Raw genomic sequence first — 15,478 nt, forward strand, 5'->3', positions numbered from 1 at the left:
TGGGCCAAGTTGTTCTTTTATTGAGCTGTAGCACCTTGTCCAGACATCTTTGTTAATCATTTAGATGAATCATTCAATAAAAAAGTCAAAATTGTTCACGAAAACAATCAAAATGACTTTGAAATGAGAATCTCAAAAGAACATACATAGCATATTGGTTACTTAGATTTTCACAAGTTAATTAAAAATATACATAATAGTTAGTTAAATAGACTATTTAATCTCTCCAACCAAACCTACGCCATGAAGAGACCAAATGTAAATTTGCACCTAGCCCTATGCTCTAATCCGAGTTGGTTGAAAGAGAGTACATATCTTGGGCCAATCCTCAGACAATAATCTCAAGGCAATGAAAATAACTCCCCCCCCCCCCCCTACCACACCCATAACATAAAAAAAAAAAGATATTTACGAAAAAGTGATCAATTTTTGACGAATTTATGATTCTGGCTCATTATTCATATTAATACCAAAACGTGAACGATATCGAATTTAGAGGTTTTTATAGTGTTTATTTCACAGGTTTGAAGTGACAATGTCACTTTAAAACTGCGAAATTATCACTTTAAACTTGCAAAATAGTCACTTTGTTTTGAATTGTTTTTTAACAAAAATGTAATTGTTCACATTTTGGTAATTAAAATGAAAAATATCCAGAATTGTAAATAACTCATTTTCAGCTCACGAAATAGTAATTCACCCATTAGAAAAAAACAATAATGATGAATTGGTATGCGGCTGACGTGTCAAGGACACATAATCGCAGATCTTTTTCTTGTGTATCTTGAAGAAAAAGATCTATGGTTGTATGCCTTTGCCGCGTACCAAACACCACGTGTATTCATCATAACTCCAAAAAAAAATCAACTCAGGATTCAATACAATGTCCCGTTCCAATAATAAAGGTAAGGTGTCTACATGACATGTTTTTGTTGGATTTGAAATACCTAGGGCTCTTAACCAAGTTGTGCATGCAGCCCAATGTATTTGAATTCCAACAAAAATGTGCCACATAGACACCTGAAGCTGTTATAGGAATAAGACACCATTCTGGACGACTCCTCTAAAAAAATATATATATTAAATTTGATCACGGAAGTGATAAAATTTTTACCATTAAATCTTTTAGACAAAAATCATTAAATGCTTTGTTTGGGACCCTCTTGACATTTCCTTTTTTACTTTCTATGTCCCTCATCTTCATTCTCATTGATCAAAAAGGTGTAATGGGATGAACACCGACAACAAACAACAATGGGATTTATCACTCTTTCCATATTATTTACATGTGATTTTCGTTTGTTCAAGCCTCTAGAAATCAGAGATGCTCCTACTCGTATGATATTTTACTTATTTATTCCAATTAACCACGTTCAAGTTAAACTTTATAGAAAGTGCTTAGGCCATCTTTTTTATTTATCTGTACTTGTATTTTGTAATACAATTACAGAAAAGGGATCAACAAAAGAAAAATCTGAAATCAATTTATAGAAACAAAGTAGATGAACAAAATTCTGAAAATCAATTTCTCTAATCTGATTCTAACAGTCCAAAATCTAAAAATTTGAACCAAACTTCTTCAGCCCACTAAGATAATCACATACCTTTCACACTACACCTTGGACATTACAAGTCTATATGATTGTGTATGAAAAATGGGCAGAAAAATGATTTTCCATGAAGAATGTGAGATGTATATATGATTGTGTGTATATTTTCCACTCTAAACAATTTTTCACCCAGGAGAGAAAATGGTTTCTCATAGGGATGTAATTTGGTTTGGTTTGCAGTCAAATCAGAACCGAACCGACATTGGTCGGTTGCACTAAATGAGAATAAGAAACCAAACCAAAATGCCTATAGAACAAAATAGAACCAAACCGAGTTAAGGTCAAATTGGTTCAATTCTATAGATTGCCAATACGCAATCAACATATATACTTTTAAGGAAGGAAAATGTAAATAAATAATAAAAAGGAAATATCATATAATAATTCATTGTTCTATCCCAAAAAAGGTCATTAATTTATAGATTCTATTGGCACCCCAACTCTTACTTATTACACCTTAAATTATTTATCACACCCCAATTAAATATTAAAACACACTTTTCAAACATTACAATGGTTTCGTTAAAAATTATTATTTCATTACAAAACGTAATAACACTTTCTTAAAAAAATTTGGGCCCATATAAAATCCTAATTTTTTTTTTTTTAGAAATCTAATAAAGAAAATAGAGCTTCTATTGGCAGTAGGCACCCCAACTTTTACTTAATCTCAATCATTTGCTTATTACCTTTATTTTTACTTAGGTGTAATAAGTAAAAGTTGGGATGCCAATAACAGCTCTCTTCATTTATATATATATATATAAAGAAGAAGTCATAAATCTATGTTATAACTCATAAAATAATTTATAATAAATTAAAAATATATATATAGAGGTTTAGCAACCTTAAAGTTTGCCAAACATCTTGCCAAACATTTTTCAAAACATGGGTTAGAAGCTTTGGAATGAGCTGATTTTTTGTGAGGATGGTCTCTATGATGAGGAGAGCATCCTCACCAAAAATCAGTTTATTCCAAAACTTCTAACCCCATCAAAAGTGATTTATAAATGATGTTTGGCAAACTTTAGGGGCTGCTGAACTGCTCCCTATATATATATATATATATAGGGTGACGTTCCTACGACCCACATCGCGACCCCCGATGTCAGCCGTTCGATTCACAATGCATCTACGGTCCAAATCAACCATTCGATTGTAAAATAACGAAAATTCGTTATTTGCAAACGCCTCCCCGTTAAAAAAAATAAAAAACAGTTCTGATTTCTTCCAAAGTCTCTTCCTTTTCTTCTTCGTCTTCTTCCAAAACTCTCTTCCTCTTCGTCTTCTTCGTCCTCTTCAAACTCACATCTGCGACAACCCCCATCACCGTCTTCCTCATCTCTCTCTCTAACTCGTTGCGAAGAAACGAAGAGCTCAGCCGAACCCCAGCTCGACAGAAACCCAACTCGTCATCCCTCCCTCTACTAGAAACGAAGACAGAACCTCCTCGAAGAAACCCAACTCGGCTTCGTCCTCATCTCTCTCTCTCTCTCTCTCTCTCTCTCTCTTTCTTTCCAAAAGAAACCCTAAGGTAAACCCTTAAAATTTTTTTTATTTTTTTTTATTTCATATTTTTATTTCATTTGTTTTTTTTTATGTATCGATTATGACGAATTATCGACAAATTTTGTTTTGAAAGCTGCTTTGTATCACTGCTTTGTTGGTCAAGGCTCATGGCCCATTGTTGATTGTCTCCAGTAAGGGTTGGATGTCTCCATTGTTGATTCCTAAAGGAGAGGATGGAAATCCATGGTTGATGTTCTGGCCAAGAAAGAAGTTAGGGAAACCAGGAGTGAATGAGACCTCAAAGGGCAAGGAAGTGTAGTTGAGTTTGTGGGTTGAGTTCACAAAGCCTCGGCATGTGGAGAAGTTTATAGAATATTGGTAACCCAAACTGTCCTTTGTTCGGTTTGGTTCTATTGGCATTTCTGTTTGGTTCAGCTTGCATTTATGTTAAAAACCACGTTCTTAGGCTACATTTGAATCACAAGGAACAAAATTATCTCTGATGTTATTCTGGAGGTTTGCTTCAAATGTGTTCTTTAATGGGGGGTTAGTGTTTATATTGTTTGTATTTTTCTTCCTGATTTTGATTTTCTTTCATTATGGTTGAATTGATGTCTTCTGAATAAATTTCTTTTTTTTTTTCTCTTAGCTTATGGTGTAAAATTTACTGAATTTCTTTAATAATACATTTATTTGAATTGAGTTTCTAATGCAGAAACTAGTAGTGTATCTTGTAAGACACTGTTGCATATATAGATTGTACGCTCAAATTTCTTTCAATTTGAGTAAAAGTTCTATTATGTTTAGGATAACTATATTACTCTTTATATATCTCATTCTCAGTTGAAAGAGGTCAAAATATTAGGCCTTTTATCTTTTAATTCTCACATTGAAGTTAAACTGGGTGTGATCATAGCACTACTAATACTCTTGCACGTGGAATCAACTTACCAGCACGTACAATAGTAATCAAATCAACACAGTACTAGTATGTTGAACTTATTTTTTCTTTTCAGGGTTTATTCTTCTAAGGAATGAGTGCTTTAGCATCAACCTGTTTTGTCCATTTAGGTTGTGTGATGCTCGAAAGAAAGGAGTACAAGGATGCCCAACATTGGTTGATGTTCCATGGGAAGGTGCAGGGGAACTATTGGTTGAGCTCCTTCAGAAACACGCTCAGCAATGGAGTCAGGCAGACTGTTGGATGCAACTTTAGAAATCTAATTCATGCATATATACATGTATGAGTTGTATTATTTTCTTTGTTTTCTAATATCATGAACAAAAGGCAACAAAGGTTATTAAAGACTAAACCATAAAATTGCATACTTTTATGTATTTTTTTTTTCTAGACTTCATGCCTTGGTTTTGATCCTTTGCTTGGTACTACTAACTACATTAAGATTCTTGTTCTGTCATATGATCTCTTGAACAGATAAGTAGAATTATCAATCTGCCGATGAATCCACGGAGAAACAAGCGCATACAAACAGCAATGGAGGTTTGGGGAATACAAATGTCGAGATAGAGGAGTTGATATGCATAGACGGGTGAAATGGGCAATAGCATTCAGCTACGATGAAGCAAGACCTTTTTTAGATAGAAATTTCATAGATGGAGATCAATGGCTACAACTTTAATTCTTTTTTCAATTTGTATTCTTCCATTTTTTATGTATACTTGGTGTAAGAAATAGTGATGTGGGAGTAGGTTGAGTGCATGATTTGGCTGTGTTGGGAACATATTTATGCAAGGAATCTTTGTGCAATTGTGTGGACTTAATTATAGGTAAATATATTCTAATAAGCCAGTTGTATTGCTCATTAAATATTTATTTATGAATTTCCAATAACACAGTTTGGGCAGTGACATGGTAATTATAGATGTAAGAGTGTATATAGAATAAAAATGTCTCAAATCAGCCGCAAAACTGACTTTAGATCTTTTATTAACATGATTGAAATATTAAAAAAATCTCCCATCTTCCCAGGGAAGAATGCCACAGTTCATCTGTAACAGGAGAACCAAGAAAGGAGAGCTTTCTCCCTTTTTCCATCCAACTCATTGGTCTTTTCAGATAGCAAACTTATTTTCTACCAATGAAGGGTATCATCATATACATTTCAGTTTGGAATAACTGAGAAAGAACACAATATATAGATATTGATTGCATGAACCTTTCGTCTTGACCCATGTTCCAAAAATGTTTAAGGTTAAGGTCTAACTTAATTCCTTCCACCTCAAAATAGTCCTTAACACGATATCAAACAGTTTTCATGTTGATAAATTTGTCACCTTTTACACTTGTCAAATACTTTTTGATCAGTTCTTGATCATTAGATAGTGCATATATTTATAAATGGAGGGAGAGGGCCAAGAGTGTGAGCAACACCAAGAACAAAAAATATACTTACAGTTCTTCCATTCCACAAATGGAGGTACCACAAATATTCACCAAATTGTGGTCCAAACACGCTGTGAAAAGGGAAGGGTTCTGCTCCTCCCAAACTGAGGAGGACTGACTAAAGTTTGACTGGATTTTGTAACAAAATCAGTTTTCACTCGGTCGATATACAGTTATGCAAAGTAACAACTTTATGATTTTTTTTTTTAAAAGGCAAAAAAAAATCAGTCTATTGTGAAGGATAAGTTGTAAATTGTGTTATTTAATTAAACTGTTGTTGTGTATTAAAAGCCGAAATACAATACAAGCTAATAAGGGGCAGAAAAAATGACTAGAAGCTAACTCCCCCATATGACACATAATACGGGTCTCTAATTCCTAGGTCTAGATAAAAACACAGGCAACCACCACCCATGTTCAAAGGTTGGGCTATGATAGGTTTGTTGTACATATCCATCACAAGGTTTTGTATGTTATTGAATGGGTCCAAACCTGATGCCACACATTGCTTCACTTTCTCAACAAACAAACCTATCCCATAGGACATGGCAAATTATTTGGTTTGGTTTGATCCAGACTTCAAACATGCGTAACAACAAACAAGCATTTTGAGAAATCAAGTTAGAGTCACCCATATAGATAATACACTCCACAAGGTGGAGTTAAGTATGTATAGACCAACTCCATCATGAGCCTTAAAAACAAGCATTTCATAAGTTTCATACAATTGGCTTAATAAGTATCCAATTTGTTGTTAGGAGACGTTACAGAAACAAACATATATAATCTCAATAGATGGACACTTTATAACCATCACAAAAATAGAGATTTTTCCAACAGATCAATACCCATTTAAAAGAGACCCTCCTAAAACTTATCCACACACTCCATCTTTTAGAACCTCATAAGCCTCTCTAGATATCAGCTAGCTTTCCTTTCTCCAGATACCCAGTCACGGTGGTAAAGAAACGCAAGACAGATGAATCCTTGTACCTGACTTCACATACAGAAGGGATGAATACAGTTAGCTTCTTTGTCTCTTCATTGAACTCGTAGTTGGTGGCATCTTGAGGAAAGATGCCTACTGCCATGTCATATTCCTATAATAACTCCAGCAGTGGCTTTTGCAATTTCCCTGTAAAAACCAAATCTCCATTTCATTAAAAAGTTGAAGAATCCTATTCAAAGAAGAAGAAAAAAAAAGTTACATGTCAATGCCATCCTACTTGGAAACATGACTCACATTCTCAATTCAATTCCATTAAACTACCAAAGTAGCATAAATAAAACTATTCAAGTAAAAGAACACCTAATCTCCATACCATCTCACAACTATGTCATAAAGGCTAAAGTGCATTGAACTTGGTATTATATTGGCAAGCCTTTAGTGTATTGTGGTTCAATTCGTGCAGCTATAGCTTTTTATGACTTACAAGGAATTAATTTTAGTCAATGAACTACAAAGAAAAGGTCAACTTATTGTTAAACTTGCTATAATGTATTACTGGATTGCTTTACATGCTAGGGAAAGAAAAACAGACAGAACATTTGTAGTATTATGTTTCTACCTGATGCATATATGGCAGTTGATATACATGTGAAGTAAATGAAGAAAATATTGGAAACTAACAAGGGATAGTGAAATTCACCTTTGAATTTATTAACCAGCCATCTGGTTCCTCCTTCTATGGTGTTTGACAATGACTAATCACATAGAAAAGATATTTCAGTACATAAATAACAACTTTATGTTTGATTAATAAAATACCAATTGCAGGGAGAAAGAAACCAAATAATTAAACCATGAAAGATGCCGACATGGACAATGGTAGCAGGAAGAGCAGCAAAATCGATCCCATAGGATATGGCAAATAAGGTGCTGAGGTATAGTGGTCCAGTACGCTTATAGGCATTGAGGTCAATGTTGAAGTTGGAATTGACGATACTAGAAAAGCAAAATGCAGCCATTTCAATCCCACAATAACAGCATCAAAGTTGGGAAGGAACATAACACAACATAAATACAGAAAAATCTAAGACTTTCAGTGGAACAGAATTGCCTGAGCATCAGAGTTTGAACTAGAAGGGAATTGATCTGACCCAGATGAGGAAGTGTAGCTGGCTTGCCACGTTACATTTTGAACTGACCTATTCTCAACTTTTCTATTCGGCTCTTTAAAGAGCTCCAGAGATGAGCACCAACCACCTAGAAAACACAATTACAAGAGTTCCCAATTTTTTTAATTTTTAAAAAGGAATTAGTTTTATAAAATGCAGATTGTATGAACATAATCAAGGCAACTGCGGTCCATCTGTCAAACTTTGAGATATGCCAAACTGAGGAACATAACCAAGTGCTCCTAGTCTCATGGTTTGAGATAGTGAAATTAACTATATGATACTTGTGGGAGAAAGCTGAATAAAAAATATATACATCCATGAATAGAGCCTTTGCTAGAACAACTAGAAGATAAACCAAGAAAGACAAAAGGGAAACTAAATGCAAATATGCTACTCATTGAACTAAACAAAGCAACAGGTATACAAGCCCCCTCAGAGATAACCGCAGCAGCTTAAAATATATTATTAAAAATGAAAAAATAGGAAAGGAAGAACAAAAAGCACATATCTTCCAGCTAACATCTACAATGCCAAAGCAATCAAATATTCGAAGAGTGATTCAGGTATCCTGTATGTTATATCCACTGTGTACAATTACCAATAGATATATATATATATATATATATATATACAAAGGGGGCAACAATAATTGTAAATTATATGAAGGAGGATCAATGCAACAACAAACATCTAAATATTTCATTTTTAACAAAGTTACAACAAACATTTACTTTAAACGGGTGGTCATCACAAAGGAAGGAAGAAATGATGAATAAAAGTAAATAAAAGAAAAAGGCAAGCAATGCACACTTGATTCAGTATGATATTCAAATTAACAAAATTCAACTACCAGAACTATGATTTAGACTGGATTGAATGGAGGAATAAGATTCCTTCAACAGACCCCAAATTTTTTATACAAGGCTTTGATGAGGATGAGGATGAGATGACACTCCAAAATGTACTCAAATGGATTAATATACAAGCAAACTAGTTCAATATAAACAATTGCAGCATAGTTTTTTGTTGACTAAATATCCAGGACCTACACATTTGAAAGACCCTTTAACCAAGCATGATTGGTCTGTCCATCCACTAACACTAAATAGAGCAGCAATTGCGAAATTGATCTTAGTTCCAAACAAGAGCAATAGAGAACCTTATAATCCCGTAAAATCCAAGTACAGCTATAAAAGCATTGATAAGGGAGAACCAAACAAACCAAACTCAGGTTGTACAAGCTATGAAAAATCTAAAATTATTAAACCCACCAAGTTTCTACATTAGAAACTCAATTCAAATAAATGTATTATTAAAGAAATTCAGTAAATTTTACACCATAAGCCAAGAGAAAAAAAAGAAGAAATTTATTCAGAAGACATCAATTCAACCATAATGAAAGAAAATCAAAATCAGGAAGAAAAATACAAACAATATAAACACTAACCCCCTATTAAAAGAACACATTTGAAGCAAACCTCCAGAATAACATCAGAGATAATTTTGTTCCTTGTGATTCAAATGTAACCTAAGAACGCGGTTTTTAACATAAATGCAAGCTGAACCAAACAGAAATGCCAATAGAACCAAACCAAACAAAGGACAGTTTGGGTTGCCAATATTCTATAAACTTCTCCACATGCTGAGGCTTTGTGAACTCAACCCACAGATTCAACTGCACTTCCTTGCCCTTTGAGGTCTCATTCACTCCTGGTTTCCCTAACTTCTTTCTTGGCCAGAACATCAACCATGGATTTCCATCCTCTCCTTTAGGAATCAACAATGGAGACATCCAACCCTTACTGGAGACAATCAACAATGGGCCATGAGCCTTGACCAACAAAGCAGTGATACAAAACAGCTTTCAAAATAAAATTTGTCGATGATTCGTCATAATCGATACATAAAAAAAAACAAATGAAATAAAAATATGAAATAAATTTTTTTTTTTTAAGGGTTTACCTTAGGGTTTCTTTTGGAGAGAAAGAGAGAGAGAGAGAGAGAGGAGAGAGAGAGAGAGATGAGGACGAAGCCGAGTTGGGTTTCTTCGAGGAGGTTCTATTTTCGTTTCCAGCAGAGGGAGGGATGACGAGTTGGGTTTTTGTCGAGCTGGGGTTCGGCTGAGCTCTTCGTTTCTTTGCAACGAGTTAGAGAGAGAGAGAGAGAGAGAGAGAGAGAGGAAGACGGCAATGGGGGTTGTCGTAGATGTGAGTTTGAAGAGGACGAAGAAGATGAAGAGGAAGAGAGTTTGGAAGGAATCAGAACTGTTTTTTATTTTTTTTTACGGGGAGGCGTTTGCAAATATTGAATTTTTGTTATTTTACAATCGAATGGTTGAGCTGGACTGTAGATGCCGTACGAATCGAACGGCTGACATCGGGGGTCGTAGGAACGTCACCCATATATATATATATAGGGGCGGATCAATAGCCCTAAAATTTGCCAAACATGGTGCTAAACATTTTTCAAAACATGGGTTAAAAGCTTTGGAATGAGCTGATTTTTTATGAGGATGATCTCTATGATGAGGAGATCATCCTCACAAAAAATCTGCCTATTCCAAAACTTCTAACCCATCAAAAGTGATTGACAAAAATTAGATGGTCCATGATTCTTCAACTTGTAAATTAGGGTTAGAAGTTGAAAAATGAGCTGATTTTTTATGAGGATGATCTCTTCACCATAGAGATCATCCTCACAAAAAATCAGCCTATTCCAAAACTTCTAATCCCATCAAAAGTAATTTATAAAAAATGCTTGACACCATGTTTGGCAAACTTTAGGGCTGCCGAACCGCTCCCATATATATATATGAGGGTTAGGTTCTCGAATTGGTGTGGTTCTACCCAAACCTTGAACCGAGAATAAATCATGTAGATCGATTCTCCATTTTCTTAATCCAGAATTGAGTCGCAACTTGCTCCAAACCGAGTCAACCCAGTTCAAAACTATCGATTTGGCTCGATTCTCGGTTTAGACTTGACCAAGTTGCACTCACTTTTTCCCATGCTATCTTAGCCCAAGAAAATAATTTTCCCACTTCCTAATGTTATTCCTCTACCCATTATCCTCACGTCAAAATTAAAAATCAACTTTCTTCTTTTTATCATTTTCCAAAAAATAATGGAAGAGAAGAATTCGTTTTCCTTACGAATTTACATTCCCTTTCAAACAGTTATCCTGCAATTATATGGATATCCTTTCAAACAGTTATCCTGCAAACAGTTATCCTGCAATTATATGGATATCCTTTCAAACAGTAATCCTGCAATTATATGGATATCCCAACAACTCTCCAGTGTCCAGTCTCCGCACCACACATAATTGATTTGGAGATAAGAAGCCTGTCTATGTACAATAATTGCAACTTTGATAGGTTTTTCAGACCCCACACCATTGATGGACCTTTGAGGCGCTGTATATAATTTCAGTCCGACTTTGCTTCAAATTTTGAAGGAACCTCTTTATGACATGACACGTGGTGTTTTAAATTTATTTCACAGTTCTATATTTCTGTCAGAATTCTAAATACCTCCTCAGAAATGCCACGTTATTCAAACGGAGAGGATTTCTTCGAAATTTTGAAGCGGGCTACTCACTCCAAAGTTTTTCCGTATGATTTAAAGATGAACAAGTCTACATATGTCACAATTCTAATCATTCGTTACCTCAGAAATTCACAATTCCGAAAAGATTTGCTGTCGTTTTCGCAGACCCCACGCTGTTGGTGGTCCTTGTGATATATAAGTTAAAAAATTGTATAATAACCTGAATAAGTTAAAAAATTGTAGGTAACCTGAATAATTTGGTAAGATTTCAAATCTTATTATTATTCGTTGGGCCCAAGGGAATAATCACATGTAATAATCCAAGGGGTTGGTCAGTGGCAAGTCGAGCCTTGATAAGGTCAGGAAGGGAGGTCAATTGTTCGAAACCCCAAGTGTTATACCCACTTTTTCCCATGCTTCCCCAGTCCAACAAAATAAATTTTCCACCTTCTAATGTTATTTCTCTAAGCTATTACCCCCACGTTTAAAACTAAAATTCAATTTTCTTCTTTTTATCATTTTTCAAGAAATACTGAAATGGAAGAATTCATTTTCCCAAGAAATTTACATTCCCAAACAAGTCTCCACCCTTAACAATTAAGAATATGGAAAAAATTTGATTTGTGAAAATTTGAGTTCTATTCAATTTTGGATTGCAAAAATCCAGTCTAAAATTCAACAAAAAATTCGATAAATAGAAAATTTGCGGAATTTGCTTCATATGTGTTTTATCCGTTTCATTTCAAAAGTTTGAAAATAAAAAATTTGACTATATGATTATGCATATATTTTCCACTCAAATTAAACAATTTTTCACCTAAGAGAGAAAATGGTATCGCGTACGGATGCAACTTGGTTCGATTTGTAGCCAAATCAAGTTGGTTAAACTAAATAAGAATCAAACCTCCTGAGCCAAAATACTAATAAAACCAAAGCAAACCAAACCAACCTAAGGTCCAATGGGTTAAGTTCTATAGATTATCAATATCCAATCAACCTACTTGGAAGCAACATAATTTTAATGAAGAAAAATGTAAATAAATAATAAACATGAAATCAATCTACTTGGAAGCAACATATCATAAATCATTAATCTATTCATAAAAAGAACATTAATTTAGAGAGTTGTCATTGGCACCCCAACTTTTACTTATTACACACAAATATCTTAAATTATTTATCATACTCCAAATGAAGATTAAAACATGCTATTCGCACCCACTTTTTCCCACGCCATCCCGGCCCAACAAAATAATTTTTGCACCTCCTAATGTTATTTCTCTGGCGATTATCCTCATGTCAAAACTACAAATCAACTTTTTTCTTTTTATCATTTTCCAAGAAACAGTGAAAGGGTAGAATACGTTTTCCCAAGAAATTTACACTCCCTTTCAAAAAATATCATGCATTTATATTGATATCCCAACAAGTCTACACTCTCGACCCTCCGCACCACACATTATCGATTTGGAGATAAGAAATCTATTTATGATCGTACAATAATTGCAACTTTATTAATTCGGATAATTCACTCGTGGAAAATGTGCTAGGTTTTTCAGACCCCACACCATTAATTGAAGGACCTTGGAGGTACTCTGTGTATAATTTGAGACCGACTTTGAAGCTAGAGTCTGCTTCAAATTTTGAAGGAACCCCTTGGTTATCATATGACATGTGGCATTTTGAATTAATTTTACACCCCTGTATTTCTATCAAAATGTTTAACACCTCCTTAAAAATGCCACGTTAATACAATGGAGTGGATTTCTTCAAAATGTTGAAGCTGGCTGCCCCCGCTTCAAAGTTTTTTCCGCATAATTTAAAGATGAGCAAGTCTACAAATGGTACAATTCTAACTATTCATTCCCTCATAAATTGACAACTCCTGAAAGATTTACTACCATTTTCTTAAACCCCATGGTGTTGGTGGTCCTCGTGTGATGTCAGTTAAAAAATTGAACAATAACCTGACTAAGTCGGTAAGATTTCAAATCTTATTAAGTGTCGTCGGGCCCACATAGACAACCACATGTAATAACCTAAGGGGTTGGCCTAGTGGCAAGCTGAGCCTCGATAAGCTCCTCAGGAAGGCTAGGTCAAGTATTCAAAACCCCATGAAACAATGAATTCTTTTGGGCCACTCTCTAGGGTTTGGTTGACCCTCGACTCAACTATTTGCACGTAGGACTTCAGGAGGGGGTGGTACAATTGGATTAGTCTTACCCTAATTAAATATTAAAACACATTACCCAAACATTACAACGGTTTTTGCTCAAAATTATAATTTCATTACAAAACATTATAACACTTTCTCAAAAAATTTAGTAATTGTTTACAATTACGATTAGGCTCGTGTAAAATCCTAGAAACAAAAAATAAATAAATAAAATCTAGGAAAGAAAATAGAGCTTCTACCGAAAGTTGACTCCCCAACTTTTACTTAATCTCAATCATTTATTTACTATCTTTATTTTTAATTGGGATATAATAAGTAAAATTTGGGGTTCCAATAACAACTATCTAAATTTTTATATATATATATATAGGAATGTTCGGAGGCCCTAAAGAGAGCCAAACATTGTAGCAAACATTTTTCAAAAATAGGTTAGAAGTTTCGGAATGAGCTGATTTTTGTTGAGAATGATCACTACAGGGAAGAGATCATCCTCACCAAAAATCAACTCATTTCAAAACTTCTAACCCTAGTTTACAAGTTGAAGAATCGTGGACTATCCTATTTTTGTAAATCATTTTTGATGAGGTTAGAAGTTTTGGAATGAGTTGATTTTTTGTGAGGATGATCTCTTCACCGTAGTGATTATCCTCACAAAAAATCAGCCCATTCCAAAACTTCTAACCCATGTTTTGAAAAATATTTAGCACAATGTTTAGCTCACTTTGGGGCCTCCGAATGCCATCCACATCTATATATATATATATATATAGGGATAGGTTCTTGATTTGTTACATATAGGGTTAGGTTCTCGATTTGTTCTGATTCTACTAAAAACCTTGAATTGAAAATGAACCAAGTAGATCGATTCTCCATTTTCTTAATTCAGAATTAAGTCACAACTTGCTCCAAACCAAACCAACTCAGTCCAAAGTTATTGATTTGATTCGATTCTCGATTTAAACTCAACCAAGTTGCACCCACTTTTTCCCACGCCATCACAGCCCAACAAAATAATTTTCCCACCTCCTAATAATGTAATTCCTCTCGCCATTACCCTCTCTTCAAAACTAAAAAATCAACTTTCTTCTTTTTGTCGTTTTCCCAAGTAATTTTCATTCCCTTTCAAACGGATATCCCAAGAAGTCTCCAGTCTCTCGTCTCAGCACCGCACATTTTATTGATTTGGAGATAAGAAATCTGATTAGGATCGTCCAATAATTGCAACTTTACTGAAGGATCTTTCGGGGCGCTCTGTGTATAACTTCAAAATTTGAAAGAATCTCTTCTTTATATAACACGTGGCATTTTAAATTTATCTTACATCCTTATATTTCTGTCAGAATTTTAAAAACCTCCTCAGAATTGCCACGTTAATCCAATGGAGAGGATTTCTTCAAAATTTTGAAACAGGTTACTCGCTGCAAAGTTTTTCAATATGATTTAAAGATAAACATGTCTACAAACGGTACAATTCTAACCATTCATTACCTTTGAAGTTGACAAATCCTGAAAGATTTGCGGTTGTTTTCTCAGACCCCACACTGTTGGTAAGATTTCAAATCTTATCATTATTCGATGGGCCCACATAAATAACACGTGTAATAATCCAAAGGATTGGCCTAGTGGCAAGTCGGGCCTTGACAAGTGTTCGGATGCCCAAGTGTTCTACCCACTTTTTCACACACCACCCCAGTCCGACAAAATAATTTTCCACCTCCTAATGTTATTTCTCTAGCTATTACCCCCATGTAAAAATTAAAATTCAACTTTCTTCTTTTTATCATTTTCCAAGAAACAATGAAAGGGTAGAATTTGTTTTTCCAAAAAATTTACATTCCCTTTCAAATAGATATCCTGCAATTATATTAATATCCCAACAAGTCTTCACCCTTGTTAGCAATTCGGAATATGATAAAAATTCAATTTGTGAAAATTTGAGTTTTACTTGATTTTAGATTGCAAAAATCTGGTCAAAAATTTGATAAATGAAAAAATTATGCGGTGTATGCTTCATATGTGTTTTATCCATTTCATTTCAAAAGTTCGAAAATAAAAAATTTGGCCATATGATAATGATGGTGATGATGGAATTAGACATGTTAATGGTGAT

General features: G+C 34.4%; 1 protein-coding gene and 1 long non-coding RNA gene across 13 annotated transcripts; one reads left to right on the forward strand and one right to left on the reverse strand.

The window, feature by feature from the left end:
* Positions 1-4,034: 4,034 nt before the first annotated feature.
* On the forward strand, positions 4,035-4,778 carry LOC147385933 (uncharacterized). Its single transcript, XR_015172050.1, has 3 exons — positions 4,035-4,107; positions 4,191-4,360; positions 4,555-4,778. It is a non-coding gene; the product is annotated as an uncharacterized LOC147385933 (long non-coding RNA).
* A 1,381-nt stretch (positions 4,779-6,159) lies between these two features.
* LOC147385934 (oligopeptide transporter 7-like) lies at positions 6,160-10,027 on the reverse strand. 12 transcript variants are annotated; one of them, XM_086423607.1, is made up of 6 exons: positions 9,607-10,024; positions 9,261-9,446; positions 7,584-7,729; positions 7,342-7,468; positions 7,173-7,227; positions 6,160-6,658 (listed from the first exon to the last, which is right to left on the reverse strand). In XM_086423607.1, exons 3-6 carry the CDS (start codon positions 7,589-7,591, stop codon positions 6,624-6,626), a joined length of 225 nt encoding a protein of 74 aa, XP_086279733.1. In that variant the 5' UTR covers positions 7,592-7,729; positions 9,261-9,446; positions 9,607-10,024; the 3' UTR covers positions 6,160-6,623. The 12 variants fall into 12 exon arrangements, 2 of the variants coding, with proteins under 2 accessions (XP_086279733.1, XP_086279732.1); XR_015172045.1 differs by having other exon boundaries at positions 7,173-7,468; positions 7,624-7,729; positions 9,092-9,446; positions 9,607-10,027; XR_015172046.1 differs by having other exon boundaries at positions 7,173-7,468; positions 7,624-7,729.
* Positions 10,028-15,478: the final 5,451 nt, after the last annotated feature.

The sequence above is a fragment of the Akebia trifoliata genome, chromosome 14, assembly GCF_017979445.1.
Source record: "Akebia trifoliata isolate Shusen 1 chromosome 14, ASM1797944v1, whole genome shotgun sequence".
Classification (NCBI taxonomy): Eukaryota; Viridiplantae; Streptophyta; class Magnoliopsida; order Ranunculales; family Lardizabalaceae; genus Akebia; species Akebia trifoliata.